Source organism: Leuciscus leuciscus, assembly GCF_965113295.1.
Source record: "Leuciscus leuciscus genome assembly, chromosome: 20".
Taxonomy (NCBI): domain Eukaryota; kingdom Metazoa; phylum Chordata; class Actinopteri; order Cypriniformes; family Leuciscidae; genus Leuciscus; species Leuciscus leuciscus.
In genome coordinates, this window is record NC_138744.1 from 10597626 (window position 1) to 10625061 (window position 27436).

At 39.3% G+C, this 27436-nt stretch overlaps 3 protein-coding genes across 6 annotated transcripts in view; all 3 read right to left on the reverse strand.

The window, feature by feature from the left end:
- Positions 1 to 2710: 2710 nt before the first annotated feature.
- zdhhc18a (zDHHC palmitoyltransferase 18a) lies at positions 2711 to 12211 on the reverse strand. The gene is made up of 9 exons (XM_082149419.1): positions 11330 to 12211; positions 10941 to 11101; positions 10701 to 10850; positions 9863 to 10000; positions 8902 to 8968; positions 7240 to 7342; positions 7017 to 7126; positions 6683 to 6791; positions 2711 to 4807 (listed from the first exon to the last, which is right to left on the reverse strand). The coding sequence occupies exons 1-9, from the start codon at positions 11569 to 11571 to the stop codon at positions 4466 to 4468; spliced, it is 1422 nt and encodes a 473-aa protein (XP_082005545.1). The 5' UTR covers positions 11572 to 12211; the 3' UTR covers positions 2711 to 4465.
- A 1036-nt stretch (positions 12212 to 13247) lies between these two features.
- pigv (phosphatidylinositol glycan anchor biosynthesis, class V) lies at positions 13248 to 15485 on the reverse strand. The gene is made up of 3 exons (XM_082149406.1): positions 15143 to 15485; positions 13789 to 14934; positions 13248 to 13705 (listed from the first exon to the last, which is right to left on the reverse strand). Exons 1-3 carry the CDS (start codon positions 15230 to 15232, stop codon positions 13403 to 13405), a joined length of 1539 nt encoding a protein of 512 aa, XP_082005532.1. The 5' UTR covers positions 15233 to 15485; the 3' UTR covers positions 13248 to 13402.
- A 444-nt stretch (positions 15486 to 15929) lies between these two features.
- The window catches only part of arid1aa (AT-rich interaction domain 1Aa), a 23583-nt gene continuing 12076 nt past the window's right edge, over positions 15930 to 27436 (reverse strand). For 3 of the 4 annotated variants that reach the window (XM_082149386.1, XM_082149385.1, XM_082149383.1), the window contains 16 exons: positions 26670 to 26877; positions 26307 to 26396; positions 26028 to 26198; positions 25082 to 25418; positions 22929 to 23077; positions 22706 to 22809; positions 22390 to 22599; positions 22083 to 22287; positions 21384 to 21516; positions 21143 to 21306; positions 20859 to 21000; positions 20625 to 20747; positions 20433 to 20529; positions 19486 to 20320; positions 19257 to 19387; positions 15930 to 19171 (listed from right to left, as the gene is read on the reverse strand). In XM_082149386.1, the coding sequence (XP_082005512.1) occupies positions 17234 to 19171; positions 19257 to 19387; positions 19486 to 20320; positions 20433 to 20529; positions 20625 to 20747; positions 20859 to 21000; positions 21143 to 21306; positions 21384 to 21516; positions 22083 to 22287; positions 22390 to 22599; positions 22706 to 22809; positions 22929 to 23077; positions 25082 to 25418; positions 26028 to 26198; positions 26307 to 26396; positions 26670 to 26877 (5037 nt within the window). In that variant the 3' untranslated portion in view covers positions 15930 to 17233. The remainder of the gene's footprint in view (positions 19172 to 19256; positions 19388 to 19485; positions 20321 to 20432; positions 20530 to 20624; positions 20748 to 20858; positions 21001 to 21142; positions 21307 to 21383; positions 21517 to 22082; positions 22288 to 22389; positions 22600 to 22705; positions 22810 to 22928; positions 23078 to 25081; positions 25419 to 26027; positions 26199 to 26306; positions 26397 to 26669; positions 26878 to 27436) is intronic. The other variant, XM_082149384.1, reaches the window with a different exon arrangement.

A 27436-nucleotide genomic window follows, 5' to 3' on the forward strand; every position in this document is an offset into this window, starting at 1 on the left:
TCAAAAAAAGGAGCGCATGAACTCAGGTCTTTGAAGAATTATACCTCCAACCCTCTGCATATAGGACAAGATGTCCATCTGAGGAGCATTATGTTTTTGCCTTATCAATCACCGGCCTTGACATCTGCAATAAAATACTGCCCTCTTCCTTTGACCTGTGCCAGCAAACCCTTTGTAGTACTCAAAAGTCTAATACCATCACGAGATGAAGCATAAAAGCACTTGTATATGGTTTCTTGACTGTTGATTAACCAAGAATCACCTTACATGAAATCCAACGTATGAAAACAGAAGAACCACTTGCAATGACAAACTTTCACAAATGAACAACTCAAACATAAATGCCTGGTGCATGTTAAATAATTATATTCCAAATATAGGAATTCAGGAGCCTTACTGGCACGATTAAGCTAACTGATACGAGAAACAAAAAAATATATAAAAAAGAAACAGGAACAACACAAAAATAAACAGGTGAAAAAATATGCAAAGATTAATGCAAAAAAAGGCTCTTTGTCAGATCAATCTGACTTGTAGTACTTTTAATATTGGACACAGATGCTGACTTCTGAGAAACCTTGGCTTCATCTTCTTCTAGACTAATAAATCTAAGACTGTAACCTGCTTTTATAGCTTAGGTAAAAAATAAAACATAAAAAAGCTTTTGGGGTGAGTTTTTGAAGTCAAAATGCCAATAAAAAATGCGTCACTGATACAAACACTGACATGCTAATGAGATCTGTAATTAAAAACAACAACAAATAACAATTAATAACAAACTAGATTTGTACTTGATTGATCTAAAGTTCATCTTTAGAAAATGTGTTTATTCAGAACACCCTGGAACATCATCCTACGCAGATGAAGCTATAGTTCCAGAGTTTGAGGTATTACATAATATGCTTATGTAAATAAATGTAATATAAATTACCATGCTTATATTTAATACACATGTGTACATAACACATGCATGTGTATTTGTATAAATATTAAGTTCATTTTAATTAATATAAATTGTAATATTTGATAGTGTTAAATTGAGTGATAAATGTCTGTTACTGTAATTAAAATTAAAATGAATGTCATTTAGTTATATTATTTGTATTTTAATTAATATAAATTGTCATTTTTGATAGTGTTAAATTGAGTGATAAATGTCTGTTACTGTAATTAAAATTAAAATGAATGTCATTTAGTTATATCATGTGTATTTTAATTAATATAAATTGTCATTTTTGATAGTGTTAAATTGAGTGATAAATGTCTGTTACTGTAATTAAAATGAAAGTCATTTAGTTATATTATTTGTATTTTAATTAATATAAATGGTCATTTTTGATAGTGTTAAATTGAGTGATAAATGTCTGTTACTGTAATTAAAATTAAAATGAATGTCATTTAGTTATATTATGTGTATTTTATCTTTTTTAACAATAATCATGATAGTTGCACTGCAACAAATACCTGCGACCAACCCTGTACAAAACACCTGGGACTAATAGAAAGTGGAGCCTCAACTCATTTTCAATGCGTTCATTTTATTCAAACCCCTTTAGTACCTGAGAGATGTGCAATGACTAGTGGGTAATTTTCCCTATGCCAGTCGCAGTGCCTTTCAGATTGGAATCTCATTTAAGATGGCGAAAAACCCAGTGAAGTCCACTTCGCAGGGCACTCATGGTCGAATAGAACGTGACTCTAGTATCTAGTCCCTTCAATGTTCTATGTTCCTTCAATTTTTCTTGCCCATTTTGTCATCCGTCAAATGAAAACTGTGAAATGTATCACTTAAAAAAATAAATTGCAGTCCAATTTGAGATATATCTGTAGCACAAATGGATTTGTTCAATCCTTAACCCTAAGTGTAAGCAATAGTAAAGGCCTTAACAAGCACCACTAATGTGATCTGAACAGTCGTAACTATTTCCTGTTTGTCTAGAATCTACAAAGAAGATAAACCTGTAATTTCCACAATATTAAAGTGGCTGAGGAAGAATGTTTTGCGTCTGAGATGCAAAAGAAGGTACAAATTACTACATGCTGACAGTGTTCATTTTTGCTTAATTGAAATCAGCGTAGGTGGAAAAATAGCAACTTGTGATATCTTCAAGCCAATGTGAAGCGGTCCAGACAAAAGCCGCCGTCTACAATGTGATGCTTTTGACTATCTTCCAGTTGGATAGGAGGATGTGGTCTAGGCCAAACACCATTTCATGGCTTTGCAATGATAGACACTTTTCTTTTGCTAAAACCACATTTGATGTTGTTTTTAAAATTTGTCAGTCAAAACGAGCGGATGTTTTCTGTTTAAAGCAAATTATTCAAATAAAATCTAAATGACTTGGACAGGATTGAAGTGTTCAAGTTGTCAACAGTTAATTCTATGTACAAAGGAGGAGTTTCTTAAACATGCCAACCATAGTCGCTCCAAATGACAGCTTGATGGCACTGTGGTAAAGCCAGATATTACATCCAAAAAAGCTCAAGTACTGTGAATGCAAATACTTGAATCAATCAAACAGGCAATCAATCCACAATGCCTCCAGGAGAAATAAACTCTTCATCTGATGCATGCAAACAAGAAGTGGAAAACTGTGCCATCTACTGTTTGAATGAATGTGCCCTGTCTGGCATGCAGCAGATCATACGGTAACAAAAGATGTTATGATTGTGTCCCTCAAAATCAGATGAAAGCATTCATACAAATAAATAACATTTGGAAAGAACATTTGTTTATTACTTTAAGTCTTCAGGTGAAAAAGGATAGTAACACAAAACACAAGAAAAGTTATACATTCTTTTACTTTCCCTCAAACACTGCTGGCAGTGATAAACTTCTATTTAAGGTCTAGTTCTTAGATGTGCAAGACATTTCTGCAACTTATACAGTCAACTTTATTAATGTGCCAGACTCTTAAAAAAAAAGAAAAAATAACGGTCTTAATGATGATGTACATGTAAATGACTCATAATTCATCACTAATCAATCTCAAGGCAAAAGGTTTCAGTTATAACAGTTCTTCGAACAAGCTTAGTAAAAACACTTTAATAATAACAATCAGAAAACAATCTTTGAACCACTAATGAAAAGTCAGAAATCCTACAGGGTTTTTCCTAAATTAAAAATTATTTTCGGTGGTATCTTACATAGGCCTACACGTGCAAATTTGATTAAGAGATCTAAGAATCTGGAACTTTACGAATTTGACCATTTTTGGTAACACTTTACAACAAGGCAAAATTTCTTAGGCTTAAAATAAAAAACTTTTCACAGAATGTATTAATCTAAGTTGTAGTTAATGTTTGTTCATAATACATTAACTAATGTTAGTTTATTATACAAAGTATTAAAGTATCATTATATGTAGAATTTAACATTAACGTAGGTTAAAAAAATACAGTACAAATATTTTTCATTGTTAGTTCATGATACATTAACAAACCAATGCATTAGTTAAAACTCTACAAGAGAGTGTTACCAATTTTCCTGCCTCAAAATGCTCTGGGAAGTCAAACTAAAGTTTAGAACTTTCAGAATGGTAGGAAGAAAAAAAGAAGTTAACTTCCACATTTGCATCCCAGAGATTATGAATTAATAACTAGTTGTTTAATAACTCCTCAATGGGTCACACTGGGTGTATGGTCTGTGGCTCGTGTTGTGCAGTAGCTTTCCATTTCAAAATGTAGAACTCAGGATAAAGAGACAACGATCTTAAGGGGAAAATACCGCATCAAAGGCTAATATTATTTGCTTTAGGAAATCCAAATTTTCACGTTGGTGGCCACCGAAAAATTTTCAAATAAGGAAAAACCCTGTATTAAAAGAGCACAAAATAAACAGAAATATAAAAGCTGTTAATTCACTGGAAATCGCAACATTATACAGGAGATGATAAGCTCTGGATCAACAGTAACAGTGTTTCATGTACATAGATAACTAACACTCAAATCCTGAGCTCTCCGATACTGTTGGTGCAAATATTTTTAAACCAATGACTTTATTGTAGAAGGTCTTTAACACCACACAAAATAAACAGAAATGAACGAGTGACTCTGAAGTAAGACTTTTTTTAGACCCAAGTGACCTTTCAAAGCATATAATTATTGCATAAATGGCAAAAGGCTGAAAAAATGGCTTGAGGTTCCGAAAAAAACACTGATCATCTGCTGATATTTCTGTGCAAAATGACTGAAAACCAAAAGCATCTACTAAAGATGTTTTGCAGTTCTCTTCAACAAGTGTATTTTGATGATAACGGAACAAAAATCTTGAAATCCCAGTGATCTAAAAAATAAAAATAAAATCAATGCAGGCTTATTCTCATTTGTTGAAAGATGGCATGTTTCCTGAGAGGATCCTGAGTATAGTACGTCATAGTTTCTTAAAAGGTGTGATGCTGTTCTCAAAAGGGATAACAGAGAGGAGAATATTTGCACAAGGCTGCTGGTGGGAGAGATACTGCGCTCAGTTCAGTGGGATAAAGCCCATGTCAGGAGCGTCACTAAAAATGAGCGGACTGTGGCCGAGGGAGTACGGGGAGCTGGGTAGATGCAACACGGGTTTATGGGTGTGAAGAGCAGCCCGTTTGTTCCCTCTCTGGGGGCAAGGCATGTCTGTGGGGCGTCGGGCCTGGCGGCCTGAGCAGACGGTATAAGGCTTGCTGGGGGGAGAGACCATAATGGAGACTGTACTTAGTAGACTCTCTTGGGTAACCGGGGCAGTTTTGGGGTTGCCCGGAGTGCAGGTGCTCTGGATCACTGTAGAGTGTGCCATTGATTCTATAAGCTCCTTTGTGCCCTGTGTGCACTGCAAAAGAATGGCAACAAAAAAGGGTAAGAGACTAAAAACACTAACATATTAGATCACAGTCATACTTATGGGGTAGTTGGTGTTGATGTTAAGACAGCAGAGCAAGTATGAGTATGAGAAGCTAGCAAAACCAGAATAAAGATGAAAGTAGGTTAGTACTGCCAGGAAAATAATGAGAAGAAAATGTGGAAACAAAGCATCTCGTTTTACGGTTTTCCAATGAGCTCAGGGTGAAGTGGTGCAGCTGATATTATAAGGGGTTCTCCAGGGGTCACAAAAGGATGAAAACAACTCCTTAACCTCAGAATAAACATCCATCATGAGAAGAGGTGGAAAAGAACATGTGTGCATGATAACTAGCATGACCTCAGTCGACAGAATCCCAAGACTGGATGAAAGTGAGATAAGCACAGACGAATCTTGATGATGATACATTAATTAGGAAACAATGACATAATGGAGGAAAAACAAAACAACTGCAGACCTCTGGCGAGCACTAATATATGAACACATGACCATTATAAAATGGAGTAAAAACAGATGTCAGCTAAAACACTCAACTCATCCAGGAAAAAGAAGGAACAGAGAATAGACGACGATATCAATGATTTCCGCTCTCATGACGGACATGTTTTATGATTGTGGTTTCAATGCAAAGAAATGGAAGCCAAGCAGACGGCCAACGAGTCATGAGAAGGTGGTCACGAACGGCATGCAAGCAGCCCCATAACACACCCTTACCATTGAACGTCACTGAGCTGCAGGAGCCTTCAGGCAGTGCAGGCGAGGATATCCTCACAATTCTCCCCCTGTGTAAGGTTTATAACTTCAAACATCAGGGCTTGATGCAGGTCAATATCAAAACAGCACAATAAACTAATATGATTTGTATTTGTATTTGTGGACTTCAATATTTTCCAAGCTAAAGGCATTACAAACATACATTTCTACAATACTATCCTTCTTGGCATGATTTTACACCACTTGTAACTCAGAGATTTTTCCATGTGCATAATCATATCTTCACACATCAGGTGCAAGCCTCATTAACTATAACTCTTTCACAGCAAGACATCACTAGCCAGGGTTTACATTAAATATGATTAAACCTGGATAACCTCACATGCATTTTCACATGCTTTTCTGTGTCAAAGCTTAGGTTTCAGATCTGTAAAATTGTGGTTTCTGTTTATATTTGCACTACTGTTTAAAAGTTTGGGGATATTAAGACTATGTTTTTGAAAGTAGTCTCTTATACTCACCAAGGATGCATTTATTTGATAAAAAAATTATTTATTTTTTAAATACAGTAATAACTGTAACACTGAAATATTATTACAATTTAAAATAGCCGTTTTCTATTTTAATATTATAAAATGCTATTTATTTCTGTGATGGCAAAGCTGAATGTGTAGCAGCCATAACTAACTAAGCTGATTTGGTGCTCAAGAAACATTTCTTATTATTATCAATGTTGAAAACAGTTGTGTCTGTTTTTTTTTAACAATGTAAAAGTCCAAGTTAAATCTTACTGACCCCAAACTTTTTAACGGTAGTTCATGGCTTGAAATGCCCCAGAATGCTTTTTGGTGGATGGCGGATGCAGTCATGCATGAGGATTTTATACCATAGCTACCAGGGCTGTACAGGGCAACATATACGTGACACATGCTAAGAAAAATATAACCTGTTTTATACCTGTGCAACAAAACTTTCAACCTCTGTAGCACCAGTACTAAGTAAAAAAATAATAATAATTAACATACAGCCCCGGCTACAATGCTTTAACTATAAAAAAAATCCTCTTTATGTTATCATGATCTTGGAACTAATGCTCCGACTTGAAGATATCACATGACGAGGCACTCTTACCATGTTTGTGTCATTCTTGGCCACGAAAGGAGGGAGCTCAGCATCAGAGGTCACCGTCTGACTCTGAGGTGCGTCATCTGGAGGTAAAAAGCCTCTTCTGTCAATCAAGCTGTAAAAGATGAAAAGGATGAAAAGGATGAGTGCGTGACCTATTTTGACTTTCAAAACACAGCATAGACTGAACTCGGAAAGAAGTCAAAGAATTGCACAATTAACATGTCATAGCTGAGAAACTGTACATCAGTCTGAAGCTAAATGACAAGCAGTTGACATCCTTCACTTACTCATTTACAAACTCTGATATTTATCATTTTTAAACATCTGCGGTACTTACCTGGGTGGCATCGGCCCACACAGCACCACACAACAGTTTGTGAAGATGTTGTTATAGGTGTAGGGATTCCCTGAATCTTCACCTCTTTTACTGGACCAAGAGCCTTTGATCTGCAATGTACAAAACACTGCAATTAAATAAGTATTGACTACATTATTCAATAATTAATTATATAGCTTGTTGATATTATTGATTAAATGTATGCATGCATGGTGATATTTACATCTTCGTTGGTTGTGAGGTTGGAGGCCACAAGATAAGTATGGAAACCTGACAGACCCAGAATGGACCAGATGGAGAAGAAGCAAATGACCATCTCCACAACAGTGCAGGAAGGGTTAAGGGTGCAAATTTGTTGTAAATGTGTGTCAGTGTCCAGATAAACATTATAAAGGCCCATTCACAACAGGAACAAGATGATATCGTTTTGTTTATTCTAAGCATGAGCTGCAATTTTCTTTTTAATTAGTTGAGAAAAAAAAATTCTGTTTATCTTTGCCGTTATCGTTTATAGGTGTGATGTAGACTCTGCTACAAACTTAAAGGTAGGGTAGGTAGGATTTTTATAAAAAACTTTTTTTCAAATTTGTTTAAACTGTCTTTATATACCAATACATAATTAAAATGTAAGTGCTCTGAAAAAAGAGAGTATAAAAATCGAGTGACTGTAGACCTTTTAATCTGCAATAAACACAGCTCATTATTTCCATTCGGGACGAAACAATTGATTGGTTTGGGCGACTGTCACTCACTCTCGCAACCATGGCTACCACCACTGTTGCTACAAGATCTGCCCATATGCGCGCGCACCCGTTTGATTTGAGGAGTGCAAGAGAGGCGCAAAACCTACGAAGAGTAAAATTATGGCAGAGAAAGAGCATTCAAAATTCAAAGCACCTGTATATGCAGTCAGCGAAGGCAAACAAGGCAAAAACTACTTCCTCGGACCCTGGTTGCCCGCACTCTTGAACGACCTCGTCTGCTTCGCCCTCGACCCCGGACCTGTCCTCGAACCGACGATGCGGTACTTGTCTCCGGAGTGTTACGTTAGTCCTCATCAGAGTCAACAATGTTTTCATCATGGAAACTCTTACATGCAAAACACCGTATATGTTATGAATCTAACACGAAATTCACCTTCATCACAGTGTAACCGATGGTAATGGAAAAACGTGTATCAATGCAACCTGTTTTTAGCTTTGCCTTATAAATATAGCTCGTTACCGAATCAAACAAAATATATTTTAAACTTTACCAGTATCGATATGCTAGCTTGATAGTGAGTACTAAAAGCCATATTATTTGTTTATATTTATAGTGATAAAGTTAGGTATTTTATTACATGTGATTCTGACATGATGTCACTGCATGCACTGCGCTCCTTCCTCTCCACTCGTCTCAGGTAAATAAATAAGTAAGTAAATAAATGCGTCTTCCAGCTGAGCCTGAGCGTTTGGCGTCGCGCGTTCATGTGTTTTGGGGGGCGTGGCTTTGGAAGGAGCCCAGAAGGGAGGGGGTGGGAGTGAATGGAAATAATTAGCTGTGTTTACAACAGTCGTGAGAGGTCTACAGACACTCGATTTTTATACTCTCTTTTTCAGAGTACTTGCATTTTAATTATGTATTGGTATATAAAGACAGTTTAAACAAATTTGGAAATTTTTTTTTTTTTTAAATGCTACCTACCCTGCCTTTAAAAGGGGGCTGGACACCAGCGGAATCTGTATATAGCGGCAGCTGTTGCCGTCCTGACAGGAAAGCAGGGCGTGGTGGAATCCTTGAGCCGATTAGGGATGAATGGGATTAGGAAATAGGCGGAACCAACAGCAGTTTAAACATATAGTGAACTCTGTCAGCCGTGCTATTGTGTGCTTTCTGTTAACACAGTAAAAAAGGATATCTGGCTGGACTGTCCTGTATTGCCTGGATGATACCGCCTCCAACTTGTGATCCTGTTGATAAGAGTAACTGATTGAACAAAATTGACTCACAAAAAGTCAGTCAAAACACAATCTCAAACGTATCTACAGTGCTGTTAAAAAGTGTGCATTTAACTGATCCAAAACACAATAATAACTAGGGCTGGGTATAGAATTTGATACTTTTTAGGCACCGACCGAATTGCCTCGATACCATAGAGTATCAAAAAAGTTCCAAATTTAGATGCCTGAGGGCCATATCTTGTCAACATCAGTGAAACAGTAAGTATGCAGCATGTATGATGTGCCCAAATCAAGTGCTGGTGATTGGCTGTGGCGAAGCATCAAAGAAAAACACTAGTTTATTTCGACTTGAATGCCACAGACGAGCACCTTCGTTCATTGACACAGACACGCAGAACATGCAGGATTCATATTTAAATAGTCCTTTTGCGGTTTAATATTCTCACTTTGACAACATTTCATTTGAGAAAAACTATCATCACATCACAGAAGGTCTACACAGCAACCAGTCAAAAAAAATGTTTGGGGTTTAACTTAAACGGCAATGAAATAGATTACTCTTATTCAGTATAATGTACAAATTAATATAATACTACAAATACTACTACTAATAATAATAATAATAATACAATTATTTTTCAAACAAATTTTAATGTTACAGCCTCTGCTATAATATTATCTGTTAATAAAATTAGTATCGAAAAAGGTATCGGTCAGGAACCGGTATCGATATCAACATTTAAAAATAAATACCCAGCCCTAATAAAAACTGTAATAATGTGAAATATTTTTGCAATTTCAAATAACTGTTTTCTATTTTTATATATTTGAAAATGTAATTTATTCCTGTGATGACAAAGCTGAATTTTCAGCAGCCATTATTTCAGTCTTCAGTGTACTTACGTAAAGTGAGGTGAGTAATCACACAGCCAAAGATAAAGGAGGTCAGAAATGATAGTGACACTATGAAGGCATAAAAAAAACGATAGTTGCGCTTTCCAACACAGTTCCCGACCCAAGGACAGTGATGGTCGAACCGCTCTACAAGGGGAACAGAAGAAGAACATTCTGAAAAACAACGCTTACAAGAAACCTCCGTGCATTCTCATGCAATGATTATAAGGAAGGGATTCGTTTTATGGGTTATAACTATTACACATTCATTACCACAGCAGATGCAATATGACATTTTGTAGCTTTTAAAGAAATAGTTCACCCCCCAAAAATCTGTCATTATTTACTCACCCCCATGGGGTTTCAAACCAGTATGACTTCCTCCCATGGAATTACAATAAATGGGCACTCGAGTTTTGAAAGTTCAAAACAGAAAAAGCACAGTAAAAGTTTGATATAAATTAACCATATGACTTGTGGTTTCTTCATTTTTGTTTTGTTTAGCACTTTGGTCAGCTGTTTCAAAATGTGCTATATAAATAAAACAAACTTGAAAACAAAAACTATTCTATGGACCAAAAAAAATAAAAAATAAAACTCTTTTATGTTCCCACAGAAGAGAAAGAAAGTCATACAGGTTTGGAACAACATGAGGGTGAGTAAATCATGACCGAATTTCCATTTAATAACTGCATGAAAAAACAGCAACCAAGTCATCATTTCATTTGGGGTTTAGAATAAAATGCAGGTGAGTGAAAGATAACATTTTAATCTCTCAATGAAATATTAAAAATTATTAAATATTATTTAAATGTAGAAACTTTGTATGCTGAAACTCCTGCCTTACCGACACAGTTGTCACACATGCTGCAGTGGGATGTCCGGGGTGGACGGAACATCTTGCATGTGAAGCAATATTTAAGCTTTACCACTTGGTCATTTATAAGTATCTCTTTAGTGCGGGGAGGTGGACGGTATGTTGAAGATCCAGAATTATCTTGAAAGAAACCCACAATTTTATCATAAACATTTACCAGTTAGGATGCAAAATGAAGACAAATAACAAAGTACATATTCAAAGCCTCACCAATCTGTCTCTCTATGTCCACAGCCTCATCCGGCAAAGCCCTGGGTAAGATCCCTGGGTCTGTAAAACTGGTTTGAAGGAGGGTGAAGATGACAAATACAAATAACACCCCACCGATTACTGGAATGAAGATAGTGAGGTGACGCACCAGAAAGGGGCAACTGTTATGAATCAAGCACAAAGACAAGGACAAAGTTATCAGCTGATACAAACATGGTTTAAAAAGCTTACTTTCTGATGATAAACCATGACCATGTGGATGCAACTCTTTCAGACTGGCATGATGTCAAGAAGGGCGATGGAGATATCTCTACTGTCAAAAGTATTAGTATTGTCAAGCAGTGTGAACACTGGTGTCTCTGTGAGTAAGTGTAGGCTATTCTACTCACTCAAATGTGAAGAATAAGCCACTGGTGATGACAATAAGGACGATGGTCAGCGGGAGCACACCGCACTGCCTGGCCGACATAATACGACCATCACAGTAGAAGCGATTATTCCCAGGGAAAATCTCCCATTTTCTCCGCAGGCGCTGGGAGCTTTTCCTCCCACAGGGCAGGGTGGAGGACGTTCGGGTGGTTGATGTTCTGAGCGCTCGTGGGTCTATTTGTTGATACTCACAGTTTTTCATTTTCAGAAAATGTAACTGACGGTCTAGAGTTCGGAGAGTATAGATGTAACCTTAAGAACAGGTTAAATTAACTTGTTACAAACCAAGCCCTAACAAAGAGGAAGCTAGATCGAAACTATACGTTAACGTTACATCAGCTGTGAATCTCCACCACATATTACTAAAGATACCGTCAGAAATATACTGACAATTCACTAGGTCATATTAATATTAATGCTAATATTAATAGAATGCTGATATTAAAAGGTCAACACAACTACTGAACTTATTTAACGTTAACTGAAAGTCCACAAAGCATATAATACGTTGCTCAATGCATTCGTTTGCAACTAAACATCCCCTATAGGGATTATACCGACGAACAATTATTATATTATCATGCCATGTTGTTGCTTTCAATAACATAGGAGTCTCTTAGCTAAGCTAATTACGTTAGCCTTTTGACTAGCTGTCAACTATCTCAGCGGACGACATTCCTCCTCACGCGCTGTTTAACCGTCATTTGAACGACACTCGGCTCCTCGCGCTGCCCAATCGCAATGAGTCTGCTGGGAATTGAAAATTAGATCAGACCACGTTGTTTATAATTTTCTAAGAGCTAATATAACACATCGTTAAGCTACGGTTGAGATACAACAATATTTACCTCAGTACGATCACTTCCCTAGCCGAGGACTACCTTAAGAAAGCGACCAATGACTCGCAAGCATGCTCGCAAGGGATGCGTCATCTCAGTCAGACCAATGAAAGATCACTTCCGAGACGAAATAAAAATGTCACGCCCTCTGTGTAGTTTTTTGCTATTTGTTGTACACAAAAGTGTCAAATGTAACAAATATATGCATAATATCCACAACCATGAATGTGACACAATATGTATGCATTAGGGGGTGAACATACCAAACTTTATAAAATATTAAAGAAATAAGACATTTATTTTAATTACCCTTTGTGGGCCAAAGTGATCCAACTTGGTGTTCTCCTTTTTAAAAAACAATAGAGAAAAGAGCACTTTTTTTTGTAAAGCTGGTCCAATTATTTTTTATTTTGTCTATATAATTTTTTTAAATCAGTAAGTTGAAATAAAATCGAATATAAATATAAAATGGATTTTTTTTTTTTTTTTTATAATTAGAAATGCTACTTTGGCGAATAACTGGAGTAAGTTAGGGTTAATTTGAAGTACTAAAATTACTAAAACAGACAAAATAAAGATAATAGAAATAAAAATATATATATATTAAAGATGGCAATTACTAAACCGTATAAAAAAAAAATAAAGGCCAACTAAAAATATTAATCAATACTATAACAGTAAATAAATAATATTAAAATAACATTGGAACTGTCACAGACTGTTATTTATTTTACCATTTTTGTATGAACAGACCACTTATGACACTTTGTACCCACTAGATGGTGATACAACATAATATAACAGGGGTCTTGTGATGTGACCATGTGCAAGCCATGCCTTGATGAACCTTTTTTTCAACAACAAAAAATTTTTCATACAAAGTACAGACCAATTTTATGAAGGCCTGAATTTTTTTATGGATAGCAAAAGTAACTTAGCAGACAAGCACAGCATATAGCTTGGCTAAGGTTTTTTTTTAGCAATGTTTTATTTTATTTTATTTTTTTTATAGAACAGAGAAAAAAAAATACAGGACTAATTTCTAAATGATCCAACAAGGATATTTATTAAATACTTATCTAATACAAAAAATATATATGAGCCTTTTAAGGAACACCAGAAACATCTTAAAATAATAAAATGCATGAATGAATGTTATGAAGACTGAAACAAGAAATATTTATTCCTGTAAAGTTAAGTCCAGGGAAGGAAGTTACAGTGCAGAGCCAGACCTAAAAACCAATATGATATGAAATACCCTAGGATGCATCTTGTATAAACTGAGCAAGACTGCCATTGCATCAAGAGGTAAAGGACTTGATTATTTCTGCACATTCCCACAGCACATTTCAGGCCAGGTTTGTGATCCTTTTGTTGTTGTATTTGGTCAGACCTGAACAGCCTTTCATTTTGCAGCAGAGGTTCATATTGAAAAAGCAGGTGGCCACTGATCCAGTAGAGCACAGGCGAGGAGGAAGCAAGAAACCGTGTCAACACCTGAGAGGACACAATGAAACAAGGCATGTTGAGCAAGTAGACTACACGCGTCATATGATAATGATCAATTTCAAGAATCTTACCTGCACATGCATAGAGAAAATTCCAAACAGAAGAAGGACAGAACTGTGCACAATGTAAACAAAGACTTTTGGGTTACAGAAGCCATGCGTTTTTATGTCTTTTCCTCTGTGTCCCAAACCCAAATACATACAAAACACTGGGTTAGCCAATATGTACATATATGAGGCGATGAATCCCAGAATTGCAACAGGCAGCGCCAAAATAAAATTGGGTATCTGCTTCCATTGAAAGTATCGAAGGAAGCCCACATCCCAATAAGCATCTTGTATGTACGAATACAACAGTGGTAATCGCCATTGGCACCATCTTGGTGTGGGAGATGCTGCATCAGCCACACGGTATCCTTTGTCCCGGGCCAAATTAAGCAGCACAGGGGGAACTTCAGTAGCAGTTGGATGGCAAAATGTCTGGTAACCATAGAACTGAAACAGGCAAAAAGGTAGCACTACAAAAGCTGCATAAAATGCTCCTGTGAGCACAAAACGAATAAGCTCCCAGACATAGTGATGATATCGAACGCACCCTTCTCCTTTGCTAAAGGCCCGGGCACGGGCAAGAGCCCATTGCAAAGAGAGATACAGCAAAAATCCAGCATTCACAAGGCCATTGGCACGAGCACCTGTAGCAAACCCCAGCAGAAGACAAGCTCCTATTGTGAATCTTTTCTCTAGTAACCAGAGGCCTGAGAAGGTGAGAGCTGCAAAGAGAGTCTCTGAATAGCCTGCAACCATAAAAACATTAGCTGGTGTCAGACAGTACATCAAGACTGCAACAAGGGCAAGTTTTCTGTTCTGCACCACCAAACGACTCAGTTTGTATAGTGCCACGGCACTTATGACAAAAAGAATACTATTCACTATAGCCACAGCTAAAACTAATCGGCCATGCATTGTGAGAAATCCACACATAGGCCACAGAGCCGTGGCTGCCAGTAATCTCAGGATGAGAGGAAACAGAGGAAAGAATGCAAAATTGTGTTCATATATGTATCCACGTTCTGCAATGAAGATGAAATGCTCTGCATCCCAGTGACTAAGGCCGCCAAAAAATGCTTCGATGACAGGGTCAAGCAGGAGAGGGGTCTCTGATCGCGGAGGGCTAAACGCATCTGCCACATGGTCTGGAATCACTGCATTCAGTACAGCCTGCAAAAGGGCGCACAATAAACAAACAGCAATTTTTCATATGCCCAGTTCTGCAGTAGGTGTCACTCGAATCTTAATTTCACAAAAAAGCGCAAGCGCTTATTTTATGGAGCTTTATATCAATAAGTAATACATAAAATAAAAAGTAATAAAAGTACAAACACTATTTTATTTTAGTCTATTTCAGTCGTTCATGTCAGTTGCTTACCTGTAAAAATAGGGAAAGCAGTCGCGTGAACGTCGCAAACTGTACAACTGTCCACACGTCTTGATTTACACAGTTGTTTGAAGGTGACATGTTTTACAGAAACTTTTATCAACGAAAACAGAACATTTCCCTCACTGAAAATAATCATCAAATTAGGCTCAGTAAATTAGCAGATACGATAAGCGAGGCATCCTTAAAACAAAAAAAGGCAGTATGGTTTTTTTTTCCCATTGAGTTTGTAATAACAGCAAAAACATCGCAGTCGCAGTCGAACAACAAGACAAAGTAAATTGTATTCACGTTTTCTAATTCGTCTCATAAAGCTACTATGGAACGATAGAAATAACGACACGCACTTCCGTCATGCTGTCTTTTAAATGTCAAAATAAAAGTCCCAAAATCTTAACCAATACCATAAACCTGCTTATATAAACCATTTATATTATATTACTTATCTTGCCCTGGAAATGAATACCTTGAAAATAGTAAGCTATTCAATTATTTTTCTACTGCATAAAATATTTATATTTTGCTTCAGCTTTTCATGGTCTCACGCTCAACTATTTTCATTCCTTTCAACTGATATTATTAAACACTAGTATTAGAGTGATATTGAATATTGCTCATTAAACTAATTTGTAACGTACAAAGACAACGTTATAAAAAAAAAACGTTTAAACTTTAATTTGATTTAACCTTCCATTCATAATCACATTCTAGGATAAATGGGCTGTACTTTATTGAATAAAATAAAACATCTAAATGAAAATAATCACAAACATCTTACCAAGATTTAATGTACATTTATTCTTACCACGTGGAACATATAGTATAAAGATTTCATAGTGAATAAATGATATTCATTGAGCCAAAAAGGGGAAAAAACAAGGAATTTACATTAAGCTACATAGTCTGAAATACAAATATGCAGAATTCATATCACTGGAGAAAAAAAATATCTCAACTGTGTTCTTCATCTAGAGTTATTTTGTTGTACCAGGAGACGAAATTAAAATATTTCAGTTGTTTGCTGCACTATAGAGGAACCGTAGAGGCCAAAAGATGGTTCAGTTTATATACCTAGGGATTTTGATGCAATTAACCCAACTTGAGTGTCCGCTCTTATTCTTCAAGGATAAAAAGGAATAAGCAAGAGCGTGAGAGAGAGTGAGAGAGAGTGAGAGAGAGAGCGAGAGAGCGAGAGAGAGAGAGAGAGAGAGAGAGAGAGAGAGAGAGAGATGTAAATGTACAACATCTTATATACAGTACAGCCTCAGCTGCATCTTAAGTTGAAAACCAGTCCTAGGAGGTGATTTCTTTATAGGGGTCAATTCATACAATCAAGGGTTAAAGAGAAGAGGTCAGGGTGTTGTACGTCCTTGATACTTTGGGGGTTATTCTCCTCACCAGCAAACTAATGGTTTAAAAACGGTTTAAAAACAGAGCTGACTGAGCCAACATTTTCCCCACGTGGAACAGTGCAGTACGTTTGCAGTATGTTTACAGTTGTGGAGTAATGTACAGAAAATGATAACTCATTTCTGCTGTACACGCATCCAGAAAGTTTGACCGTGTAGCATCAAAATACAACCACCAAACAATGAAGAGTCTACCTGTTAATGTGAACAAGAGCTGTGTATTATTTGCACCCTCTGGGGGAGAACAAAAGAACAATTAACCCCAAAACTCACTGTAAACAAGACAGCAACTTTGGTAAATAGTTTGTTTTTTCAAGCTATTTATTTTATTCATTTATTTGTTTTATTATAAAAAAGTTATTTCACCTCAGACAAGGACACAAAAGTTGGGGTCCCTGTCCATGTCATCTAGTTGGCATCAGTGTTACAGTTTGTGTCAGTGTGTTGAGGCTCTGGTTCATGAACCACAGCAAATTCGTGACAACCTTCCCAAAGTGAGACGCAGAGAAAAGGGGGACCAGTGGGTGTAATATGAAAGGGCTTGCATAAATTAAAAAAACAAAACAAGAAACAGTCAATTTTCTCTGCTTTCAATCCCCTCTCGCAAATGGGGAGGACAGGCAAGGGGAAGTACGAAAACCAGAGAAGGTGGAGCCATAGCTCCGCACAGCTGTCATGACTGGCCTATCAAAAAGAGTACATCACAGATGACATGGGACACCAATGAGTTCATGAGTGGGGAGACAGAAAGGTCCAGTAGCCGCGATTCATAGAGCGTAAACTCAGAGTGGTTCTCCTCCACCTTAGCGAGGGCAAGAAGAGCCCGTGCAGCCCGCCGCATCATGTCCACACTTGTTGGCTCAAAGTGTGACCCCTGCATGTGCAGTAAGGAACCTTGGCTCTGCTGGAACTGTGTAGCCGCTAAGCTGTCCTCCAAGAAACCCAACAGATTCCCTACACTGGCCTTCTGTACCGCAATGGCACGGGCCGCCAGGCTGTCACCCTGTGCAAGATTGGCCAGCAGCACAACTGCCATCTCCCGACAAACAGGCACCTTTCGCTCTCCAACTAGACGCACAAGGTTCCCAAAGAGCTTCTCTAATCTACTAAAAGGTGGCGTCGCCAGAATTAGGTCCACATTGTTGTCCTGAATGCTGAGCTTACAGAGGGTCTCCAGGACTAGTCTCTGGGGGGACAAGGCGCCATTAAGCCCGAGACTAGGGAAGGGGTCTTGGGCTTCTGCTGAAGGACAAACGGCCCAATGTAGCAAGCCATCCAGCAGAGGCAGGCAGATGCTCTCAGTGTAGACTGAGAAGTCAAGCTGGCCTGAGATGTTGGCAAGAGTGACTAAGCAATTTTCCCGCAGTAGCTCCAGACAGTCCCACCACCATTCGTCTTTCTTGCTAGCAAGACTCTCATCCAGCTCTTCTTCTTTTTCGTAGGTTAAAGGCGCCTGCTTTCGCTCTGGATGCAGATGGTGGAGAAGCAACAGGCGGCCCAGCAATAGCAACAGCCCTGGGTGCTTGGACATCTCAGAGTCATTGCCCGGGATGAACGAGAGGCTGCGGACGATGTTGGAGACACATAGGCAGCGACGGGCAAGGGAATCTTGCCAGTCTGAGAGCGTGACAAGAGGAGCTTCATCCTTGCTGTGTGGCTCATCTTCTAAAATGGCAATGCAGCGCTGACCCTGTAATGATGGGCTTGGAGGTGCTGGCCTAATGTTTTCTGGAGTTGTCGCCTCTGACAATTCTTTTTCTTGATCTTTCTCTAGGTGTGATGTCCCCTCAGAAGCAGTTTCTAAGCAATCAGCAGGTCTGTCCTCCCTCAAATCTGAAATTCCATTGGTCACTTTCTCAGTTGATGACTCTGGAGAGGCTGCCGGATGACTCTGGAGAGACTGCCGGTCCACTTCTTTTCGGTGCTCTTCACTGGATGAGGGCAGTGAAGGTGCCTGGCTGTCCTTCTGAGCTCCTCTCTTCCTGTCTGGGAACTGGGCAGGTACATGCTTACGTTGGTGCAACAGGTCCATCTTGCTTTCAAAGTGGGTCTGGATGTGTTCTGTTGTATCACCGCCACCGATACTCCAGTGCAGAAGGCCACTGTCAAATTCCTGCAATCGGCCAAGCTTATTTGAGCAGTCCACCACAAACGGATCCTTCTTTCGCACAATCTTCAAGGGAAGCTTATCAAACTTGCTAGCCTGTTTAGGCTTCTCTTGAGCCACAGCCAACTCGAGACAAGGTGGCTCCGAAGTCTTGGGTTCTGCAGATGACTCCCCTTCAATCCCATGGCAATCTTCTTTCTTCACAGAGTCATCAAGCATCCTTGGCTTTTCTTCTTGTTTTATCTGGAGCGGTGCTGAATGTTGTTCTTGATGTTTTAACCTGTGCATTTCCTCTCCTTCATCTTCCTCCTCCGTTTCTCCATCTTCCTCCATGCCCTCCACCAATACCTCATCATCAACAGTGTCTTCATCTTTTTTGAGCACGCTAGGATCCAACAGAGCTCTTTGTCCTGGATTACCAACTTCATATTCCCTCAGAATCCCAAAGATCTCAATGAGACAACGGCGGAAATACTCAACGATTAATTCCAGGAAACCAGGGAGCTACAAAAGAAGACATTAATATGTTATTTAGGATGAAAACTTAAGTAATGGAAAATATACTTGTCATTTCCCCAAAACAACTCACCTGTATAAGGTTGAAATTCGAAATACTGTTGTCGTCATATAACAAGATGTTGATGGTGTCTAAAGCCCATGTGCTCTCTGCCAACAGTCCTGATTTAAGGGACATCATGACTCTCCATGCTTCTGGAGTGCCTACAAAAGTTGTATACAGTTATCTTTCCATATCTAACAAGTCTAAGCCATATAAATGACCAAAATGTTATTCACTACAACAAATAATGAACTCTTACCAATTTCTTTCATGGTAAGACGCCTGCGCGATTTGAGAACTGGCGGTGTAGCTTCAATTGATCCTGGAGGGAAGGATAGGTCTCTTCTCATCATTGGAGGCTGTACTGAGGGAGGTACAATGTGAGATGCAGGGACTGGAGGTCCCACCTTCTGCATTTTGATATTGCTGGGCATGTAGGGTGATTTGCTGGGGGAAGTCCTACTTTCCATAGGGCGAGGCATGGGCGTGGGGCTTGACACCTGTGGAATGTGATTTTGCATGGTTTGAGGAGACTGGTAGTTGGACTGCAAGGGTCTGCTCATTGGTGGACCTGAGCTACCAGGACCATATGGGGGCTGTCGTGGCCCAGGCCACTGCCCATCATGATTCATGCGTGGTTCAGACGACATCATGTCTTCAGATCGGTTCATTGTATGGTAGCCAGGTCCCTGGCCAGGAGCAGCAGGTGGTCCTTGACGGTTAGGGTAACTGGGGTAGCCCATTTCACCTCGGCCAGGCCACATGCCAGCTTGAGGACCGTCAGGACCAGACTGCATTGGACTGCCCATCATTTGAGGTGGCATGGAACCCTGGGAGTTTGGGCCTGCCCCTGCTTGCATCCGATCTCTTCCAAAAGGGAAAGGGAACTGATTCTGAGGACCGGGTGGACGGCGCTCTGAACCAGGGTAAGAACTGTTGTACTGGTTAAACATTTCCTGACCACTTGAGGGACCACTAGGGGGAGCCTGTGGTGGTGGCTGTGGCTGCTGAGCATTGTATGGCCCACTGAACATCTCACCATCATGATGCCGTTTAGCTGGTGGGTAGCTGCCATCACCAGGCCTTTTGTAGTTCTAAATGCAAACAAATTATATAAAATATATGTCAAGGCTTTTAGTAAGATTTATTCATTATACTAATGTGAAATAGAAAGATATAAACTCATACTATTAACTGCTTTCCTACCAATTGTTGTTGCGGGTACATTCCAGGCTGCTGATTCGGATAGGAACCACCAGGAGGCGCACCCTGCCCAGGATACTGATTACTATAGGACTCATGTCTGCACAAGCACCATACGTAAGAGAAATCAGTATAAAAGATATAGCAGATATACAAATACAATCTTCATAAAAACGAATGGAGTAGTCGACTGACCGCTGCTGCTGTGGAGGGTAACGATTTGGTGAGTACATCCCAGATTCAGCATTGGAAGGCATTATATTTGGCTGTGGCACTCCAGGCCCCATGCTGCCATCTGTGCCCATCCCTGACTCTGGTCTACGCAATGCAGGAGAGGTTAGAGTTTATTGCATCATTTACATAGCACCACAAAAAAAAAAAGAAAAAAAAAAGATGAGTTTATTTAGAAAAAGTCAAGATTTAGTATACCTTCTGTCATAGCCGGGGCCATATGGATACTGGTGCCGCTGGCCCATAGGTATGTTTCCCATTTGGCCTTGTGGTCCCCTGTTGCACTGATCACCGAGACTGCTGTTGGGACCCTGTCCACTAGACATGAACTGTTCTCCAACTAGGACCACAAGCACACAGCTCATTAGATCATGTAGCTAACTATGAACTATAATGCCTCGTAACACTATTATAAAATGTGAACTGATATACAAGGTGTATAGGACAAATTATGTTACAGAAATACAACAAACAATACAAACCTTTACGCATACCACTAAAGTGGTCTTTATTGGGTTCATAGGGTCCCATGCGAACAGGCATTTCCGGGGTGCTCATGCCTGACTGGTAGCCAGAGTTTGGGGTCATAGTACTTCTCCGTGAGAAGTCGCTATCAGCAAATGGATCTTGCAAGTTCACACTGCTCCTAAGAAACAGGGCAGGTAAGAAGCGGTTCACAGTCAAATGACAGGCTGTAGCACAAGACAAACAAACAAAACTCACCTGCCACTTGGAATTGGGGGCATCTGGCTGTGTGGGGTGGAGGCAGGAGTAGGGGGCTTCAAGTCTCCACTTTCCGCCATGGAGCTGCTGGTGGACTGTGGTGTCTGTGGCCCCTGGAGAGAGCCAGATCCAGCTGTACCATGCAACAAAAAAAGGAGAGAAGTTTTGGAACGTTATACTTCTATGTTCTCAATTTATATGCAAGTACTACAACATCAATAGTACCACAAAACAAATTCCTGGGCGGGATTAGTGTCAAAAAATGCTCCCGTTTCATAAAGGATTTTTCTCACAAATAATGCGGAGAAATGCTCAAAATCTAATGTTGTAGACTCATACTCTCCAATCTGCAATCATATCGGTTAACATCTAAAAAAAAAAAGAACTGTTTTAAGGTTTCATGACGCTTTAAAGGTATAATTTATGACTTCTGCAACCGGTCATTAGTGATGATGCTTAAATACATTAGTTCAAACAAAGAGCTTGGATTGCAACTGCAACATTAATTGATGAACTTATAATGGTGCTGCTTCAATAACAGTACATTTTTAAACTATAAAAAAATGTAGCAAAAAATATAATATACCTTTCTTCCTTCATTTTGGAATAGGGGTTTTGTTGCAGCAGTTTAATAGTTAAGATTTACCTGTACTAGCTTCAATACATGGCATGAGACAAATCCAAGTCACCAGCACTCACCTGGGGAGGGAGGCTGAATTTTGGCCTGGTTCTTTTTGCTATCTCCAGATATTATTTCAGGTGGTGGGTCCTCTCCACGCTCAATCTTACATTCAAAAGCATACAGACATTGGATGTACTGCTTTTTCAGAGAGCTGGCGGCACTGCTGGAGGTCCCCACGTTCAGATTTGTGGCCAGCTCCCTCCATTTTTTGTTCTTATTAACCTGCAATTACAACAATGCCAAAGCATATAAGCAAACACACTTGAGAGAAAATGAGTTGAGACCTTCAACATTATCAAATGTGTATGGACAGGCTGTATATACCTGTGTAAGACCTCCAATCTCCTTGACGGACATGTAGAGGCGGAAGAGATCAAGGGGCTTACGTCCCACAGCTGGCAGGTTATTCATGCCCATGGCTTTTTCCTCTATGAAAGCCAAGTAACGGTCTACCCACATCTTTCTTTCTGGCTCTGGGCCTAGCTCATACAACCGAGTGATCTTCTCATTGGTTGTTGTGGAGGAACTTGACTTCTAGAAAGCAGCAGTTTATATGGAAGGAATTACACATGAGGTGCAACAAAGGATGACTGATTTCTGCTGTAAAGGCTTTATACTTGCATCTAAATGTTAAGCAAACCTTGGATTTTGATTCTGTCTTGGGTGTACCCTCAACTTTGTTATTTATTTTCTGAGCTTGGTTAAGTTTCCCATCCATAGCAAAATCCGGACCAGGGGACATGCCTAGGAGAGAAACAGATATGTTAACCGTGATTTTAACCTGGCACAAGATTTGACTTTACAATTGAAGTACTTTAATTTCTGCTAGGTTATGTAGTATTCAAAAATAAACGTATTATTACCACTAGTGTTGTTAGACATGTTACCACCCATGGGGTAGGGAGAACCCTGAGTGTTCATCATCCCAGGCATGTTGTTCATAGAGGAGACATACGGAGGTCCTGAGCCCATCATACCAGGACCAGGAGACATATTAGTGTAACCTGGTAGTCTGTAAGGCAAAACGTAACATTTCAATTCAAATAGACTCGTACCACCAGTTTGTATTAAAAGAAATGAGAAAAGGCTAACAAAAAAGACATTTAAAATGTAACGGTACATGTTTTCGTCCCGAACCGTCACGGTTCGGTGCGTACAGTCAGACGACGAATAAAGTCATAGGAGATCCACACTCCAATCCAGAAGGGGGGCACGTGCAGTAGTTTGCTAACTGCCACAACAGGAAAAAGACCAGAAGAAGAGACTATCTATGCACCAACCCAAAACAAGAGTTCAGATGCCAAAGAAGAGCTTGCTAGTTGCCTATACGTGGAGGTTTTTCTTTTTTGTGACACGATCCAATAATTTCATGGAAAGGAAACCGGGGCGGCAGAAAGCGACATCCTGTTTGCTTTATTTTACAAATGCACAACGTTTTGTTGTGTTTTATTGTGTGTAAAAAAAAAACAAAAACAACAACTTCAGTTTCTAATGATGTCTTATTCTTATCTGTATGACCATAAATGACGGAGTATTTTAAGTTGTTTCTGCTGTTATAATGAGAGAAAATCATTTGACATTGTGCCGATTTGTGTCGTGTCCTGGAAATGGGAAGCCTAAGGTGCTGCTTCACTAGCTGTCTCCTCGTGGAAAGGTGAAGTAGGCTCTTTTCCTCCTTCTCACTCATCTTTCCGTGATTTCTTGAAAAAAGCGTAATATTGAACTTTGTGCATCCACTATTGTCACCGCATGTTAATGAGTTATCATGCGTAAAAAAAAAAAACTAATCTCTGCGCAAGTTTTATTTTTCATTATTCTATTTATTTTGTACTTTTAAAACACAAGAGATGCTTTACAGTTTCATAGCTGATTGTGACTGGTTTTTATTAGCCTTACAAAAAAAATATGACCCGAGTGCATTCTGTTTACTGCTTAGTACTTAAAGTACAAAAAATCCGTTTTTTAAATGTTGTTTATATGTCTATGTAATGTTTTTAATATGCTTTCAGACAAACCATGTACAAATTCAAAAGTCAACATCATTGCTGAGTTTTTCCCTCCTCAAAAATGTAGTGAACCAAACACAGTCTTAATAACACGGTTTGAAATCGCTGGTGTTTCTTACGTCACAAACTACTTTGTAGCCAATCACGCCAACGTGTGGGCAGGGCTATATCATTAACTATGCTGCAAAGCAGGGGAGTCTCAAGAGAAGCCAGGTTATCCCGATATATTTTTCTGTTGATATGAAGAATTGGATACTTTTAGCAATAGTGTGTGAATTATGTATATTATGTATATTACGACGTTATGATGAACTATATGCCTTTCTCCACTGACGTTCTAAGTTGTTAAAAGCGTTTCTATTTTTAGAAGGCAGCTGTCTGACTCTGAGATGGCGAAAGGGAACATGGTTTGTGTAACGTTAGGAACACATTATTAGTCGTTTGATAAGGTAGTCAAGCAAAAGGCTAATCATATTAATTACCATTATGTGTCCGGCGTTGTAAAGAGTGATACCATTGTGCAGCGTTTACTATAGTAAGATGAGTTACGAGTAAAGTCAGTGGATCTCTGAGCTCGTGTGAGTGAGCGGAGGCAGGGCTAATTTGCATATTGATGGTTCCGCGTATACTAAATGAAGCAAGGGTGTAGTTACATTCAAGCTATTTTAAGGCATGAACAATTAAAAAAAAAAAAAATGTCATTTGGGTGATCAAAGATGAGTTTTAAGGGATACAATTATTGACTACAGGGGGACTTTAACACACTAAAGGAGGCTACCTCAGGGGGAACTAAATGCCGCTAGGTGGAACAAAATGATATTTGTTTGCATTACTGTCTGTACAAAATAAATGAAAAGAAACCTTGCATTGGAGATTTTTTTTTTTCTGTTGTACCGAACTCGTATCGAACCGTGACCTCAAAACCGAGGTACGTACCGAATCGTGATTTCTGTGTACCGTACTTGTTAATGATATTGTGAAACTTCAGTTGTATTTCAGTTCTTGCGTACCTGTTGTGTATCGAGTTGGAAGGTCCGTGCTGCATTGCTGCAGCCTCCTGCGGCTTTCTGTTGAGGCCTGGAGGTGGGCACATCCCGGTTCCCACTTGAGGGGGTATGTTGCCCATATTAGGGCCCATACTGGGACTCATGTTGGGGCCCATGTTGGGACCCATGTTGGGGCCAAAGGGGCGTGCACCCATCTGGCCATGAGGCATCCTCCCAGAAGCCATGCCAGCAAACAGTGGCCCTCCTCCTTGCCCAGACATGGGAGTCAAGGATCCGCCCATGCCAGGGCCTGGGTAATTGGCATTAGGCATGCCACTGTAACCAGGCTGCCTGGGGTAACCTGAAGTGGAAGATGGGAAGTTATAAACAATGCTATATAAATAAGTTTTACAGTGACAGTAAGCCAGTTAAGTTCCTCAACACAGCACATTGCTTATGTCATCTTTTTGTAGAGAAAAATGTATATATTTAATAAGAAACCTAATCCAGGGTTACATTTTCTGCAATGAAACAAAAAGTCTGAAAACCACAATAACAGAATTAGCAGTTTGGTCAATTAAAAGTCAGTATTGGGCAAATGTGGTGGGGCCTGGAAGCCTCATTGGTGGACTTCCAGGCCCTTGAGTGCTTTAGCAGCATGTAGCGCTGCTGTAACCCACAGTCACTGTAGCTGCTCAACTGACGTGAGCCATGCTACGTCAACTCCCTTTTTTCACTAATGCTAAAAATAACCACACTGTGATCCACTGGTCGCACAAAGAGAAAAAGAGGGAGAGTGAGAAGGATTTGGAGGGACAGCAAGAACAGAAAGAAAGAGAAAGACTAAAATAAAAGTCCAATATCTGCACCTCCACTACAATCACTTCTCTTAACATAAGACCCTTTTTAAAATGTGCATTTTTCTTCATTTTTTTAGATGGTGTGAAATGTTTAGCACTATGCCACATACCTTGTGGTCCATATTGACCACCCTGAGGCCCATAGTTCGCCACAGAGTTGTTCTGCTGATAAGGAACCATTCCAGCATGCACCTGGCCTCCAGATGACTGACGAGGAGACAAAGCAGAGCTAGACTGTGGAGACCCATAGGGTGCCATCTGAGGGTTTCTCTGTATATATCCTGTGCAGACAACAAGATTGATGTATCGATACAATAAATAAAAAGTGAGCTTGAAGATGGAAAACGAGTCCTGTCATTGTAAAGTAGGACTTATACAGACTGAGCTACCTCTCTCTTGGCCCATGCCAGGTTGATTCATCGAAGAGTGCATGATCCCATCAGACTGTCCACTTGAAGGGCGGGGAGGCATCTGGTTCCCTACAAATGAGAAATGCACAAATTGTGAAAAAGAAAAAGAAAAAGAACCACATTCTACAACTGAGATCAAGACGAAAATATTTTGTGTGACATTGTGTGTTTTAAATTAAAACATTTTGTGTTAAAACTGGAGAAAAACAGATTGCAAATGAGACTACAAAAATAAATTTAATATTTAATTTCGGTAAATATTCCAAATCCTCTGCATGATGACTCAAAGTGGTTTTAACACATTTTAGGATTTCTAAATAATTTAAAGTTTACTGGCTCTACCTGGCATCGTGGCAGGAGACAGAGGCCCAGAGCGAGATGCTGAGGCGCTGGCAGGCGAGCCCACCGGGGGAGAAGTGTGGGGGGAGAAGGGTGACTGTGCTGGATTGCTCTGTTCTCCTTGACTGCTAGATACTCCAGATGTGCTGACTCCAGGACTCAGAGCGCCCTCCGTACCAGTAGGTAGGTCATCGATAGAACCGGATAGGTCCTAAGCAAATAAAACCGTAAAGGTCAGAAAATCAGAAACTAAAGCAGCGATGGAAGAAATTATCTGTTGCTACTTCCATTACATGTTGTGATGTACATCCGAGTAAAACAGATTATTGAAAAAGAAAAAAGAAAAAGTAGTGAGGGGACTTGGTTCTGTCGAATAGTTTTTGATTGGATGGAGCAGATATGAATGCAAGTTTGCAGTCGATCATAAGAAAGGGGCGAGATTAAGCGCACCAAATGATTGGAGAAGTCTGGCATGTGTCACCAGAGAGAGGTCTGTCATTTCACCGGAAGATCAAGTTATGATATTTAACAAAAAAAAAACATGCATAGATGAATCCTTCACAGTAAGATCAATGGCATGCATTTATAAAATGTATAGGGTAAATTTCCATTTCATGCCAACTTCAAAATCACTGCTTATTATTTAAATTCCCTTAGGAAGACAAAACAAAATTTAAGAGTACAACAAACAAACAAAACAGACTCTGCTAGGAAAATTGAAGCTGTCAGCTGACTCAAACAATTCTTCACATCATTATCTTCAGCTTTCA

What these genes read in the sequence shown, in the direction of transcription:
- zdhhc18a (XM_082149419.1), bottom strand. Translation starts at nt 11,571, where the DNA reads ATGAAAAACTGTGAGTATCAACAAATAGACCCACGAGCGCTCAGAACA. An exon ending in GATTACTCACCTCACTTTAC is followed by an intron (nt 8,969 to 9,862) that starts GTAAGTACACTG and finishes TCTTATCAACAG; the next exon opens with GATCACAAGTTGGAGGCGGT. An exon ending in GCCAGATATCCTTTTTTACT is followed by an intron (nt 7,343 to 8,901) that starts GTGTTAACAGAA and finishes CCCTTCCTGCAC; the next exon opens with TGTTGTGGAGATGGTCATTT.
- pigv (XM_082149406.1), bottom strand. Translation starts at nt 15,232, where the DNA reads ATGTCACCTTCAAACAACTGTGTAAATCAAGACGTGTGGACAGTTGTA. An exon ending in TGCTTTCCCTATTTTTACAG is followed by an intron (nt 14,935 to 15,142) that starts GTAAGCAACTGA and finishes GCCCTTTTGCAG; the next exon opens with GCTGTACTGAATGCAGTGAT. An exon ending in TTTTCTCTATGCATGTGCAG is followed by an intron (nt 13,706 to 13,788) that starts GTAAGATTCTTG and finishes GTGTCCTCTCAG; the next exon opens with GTGTTGACACGGTTTCTTGC.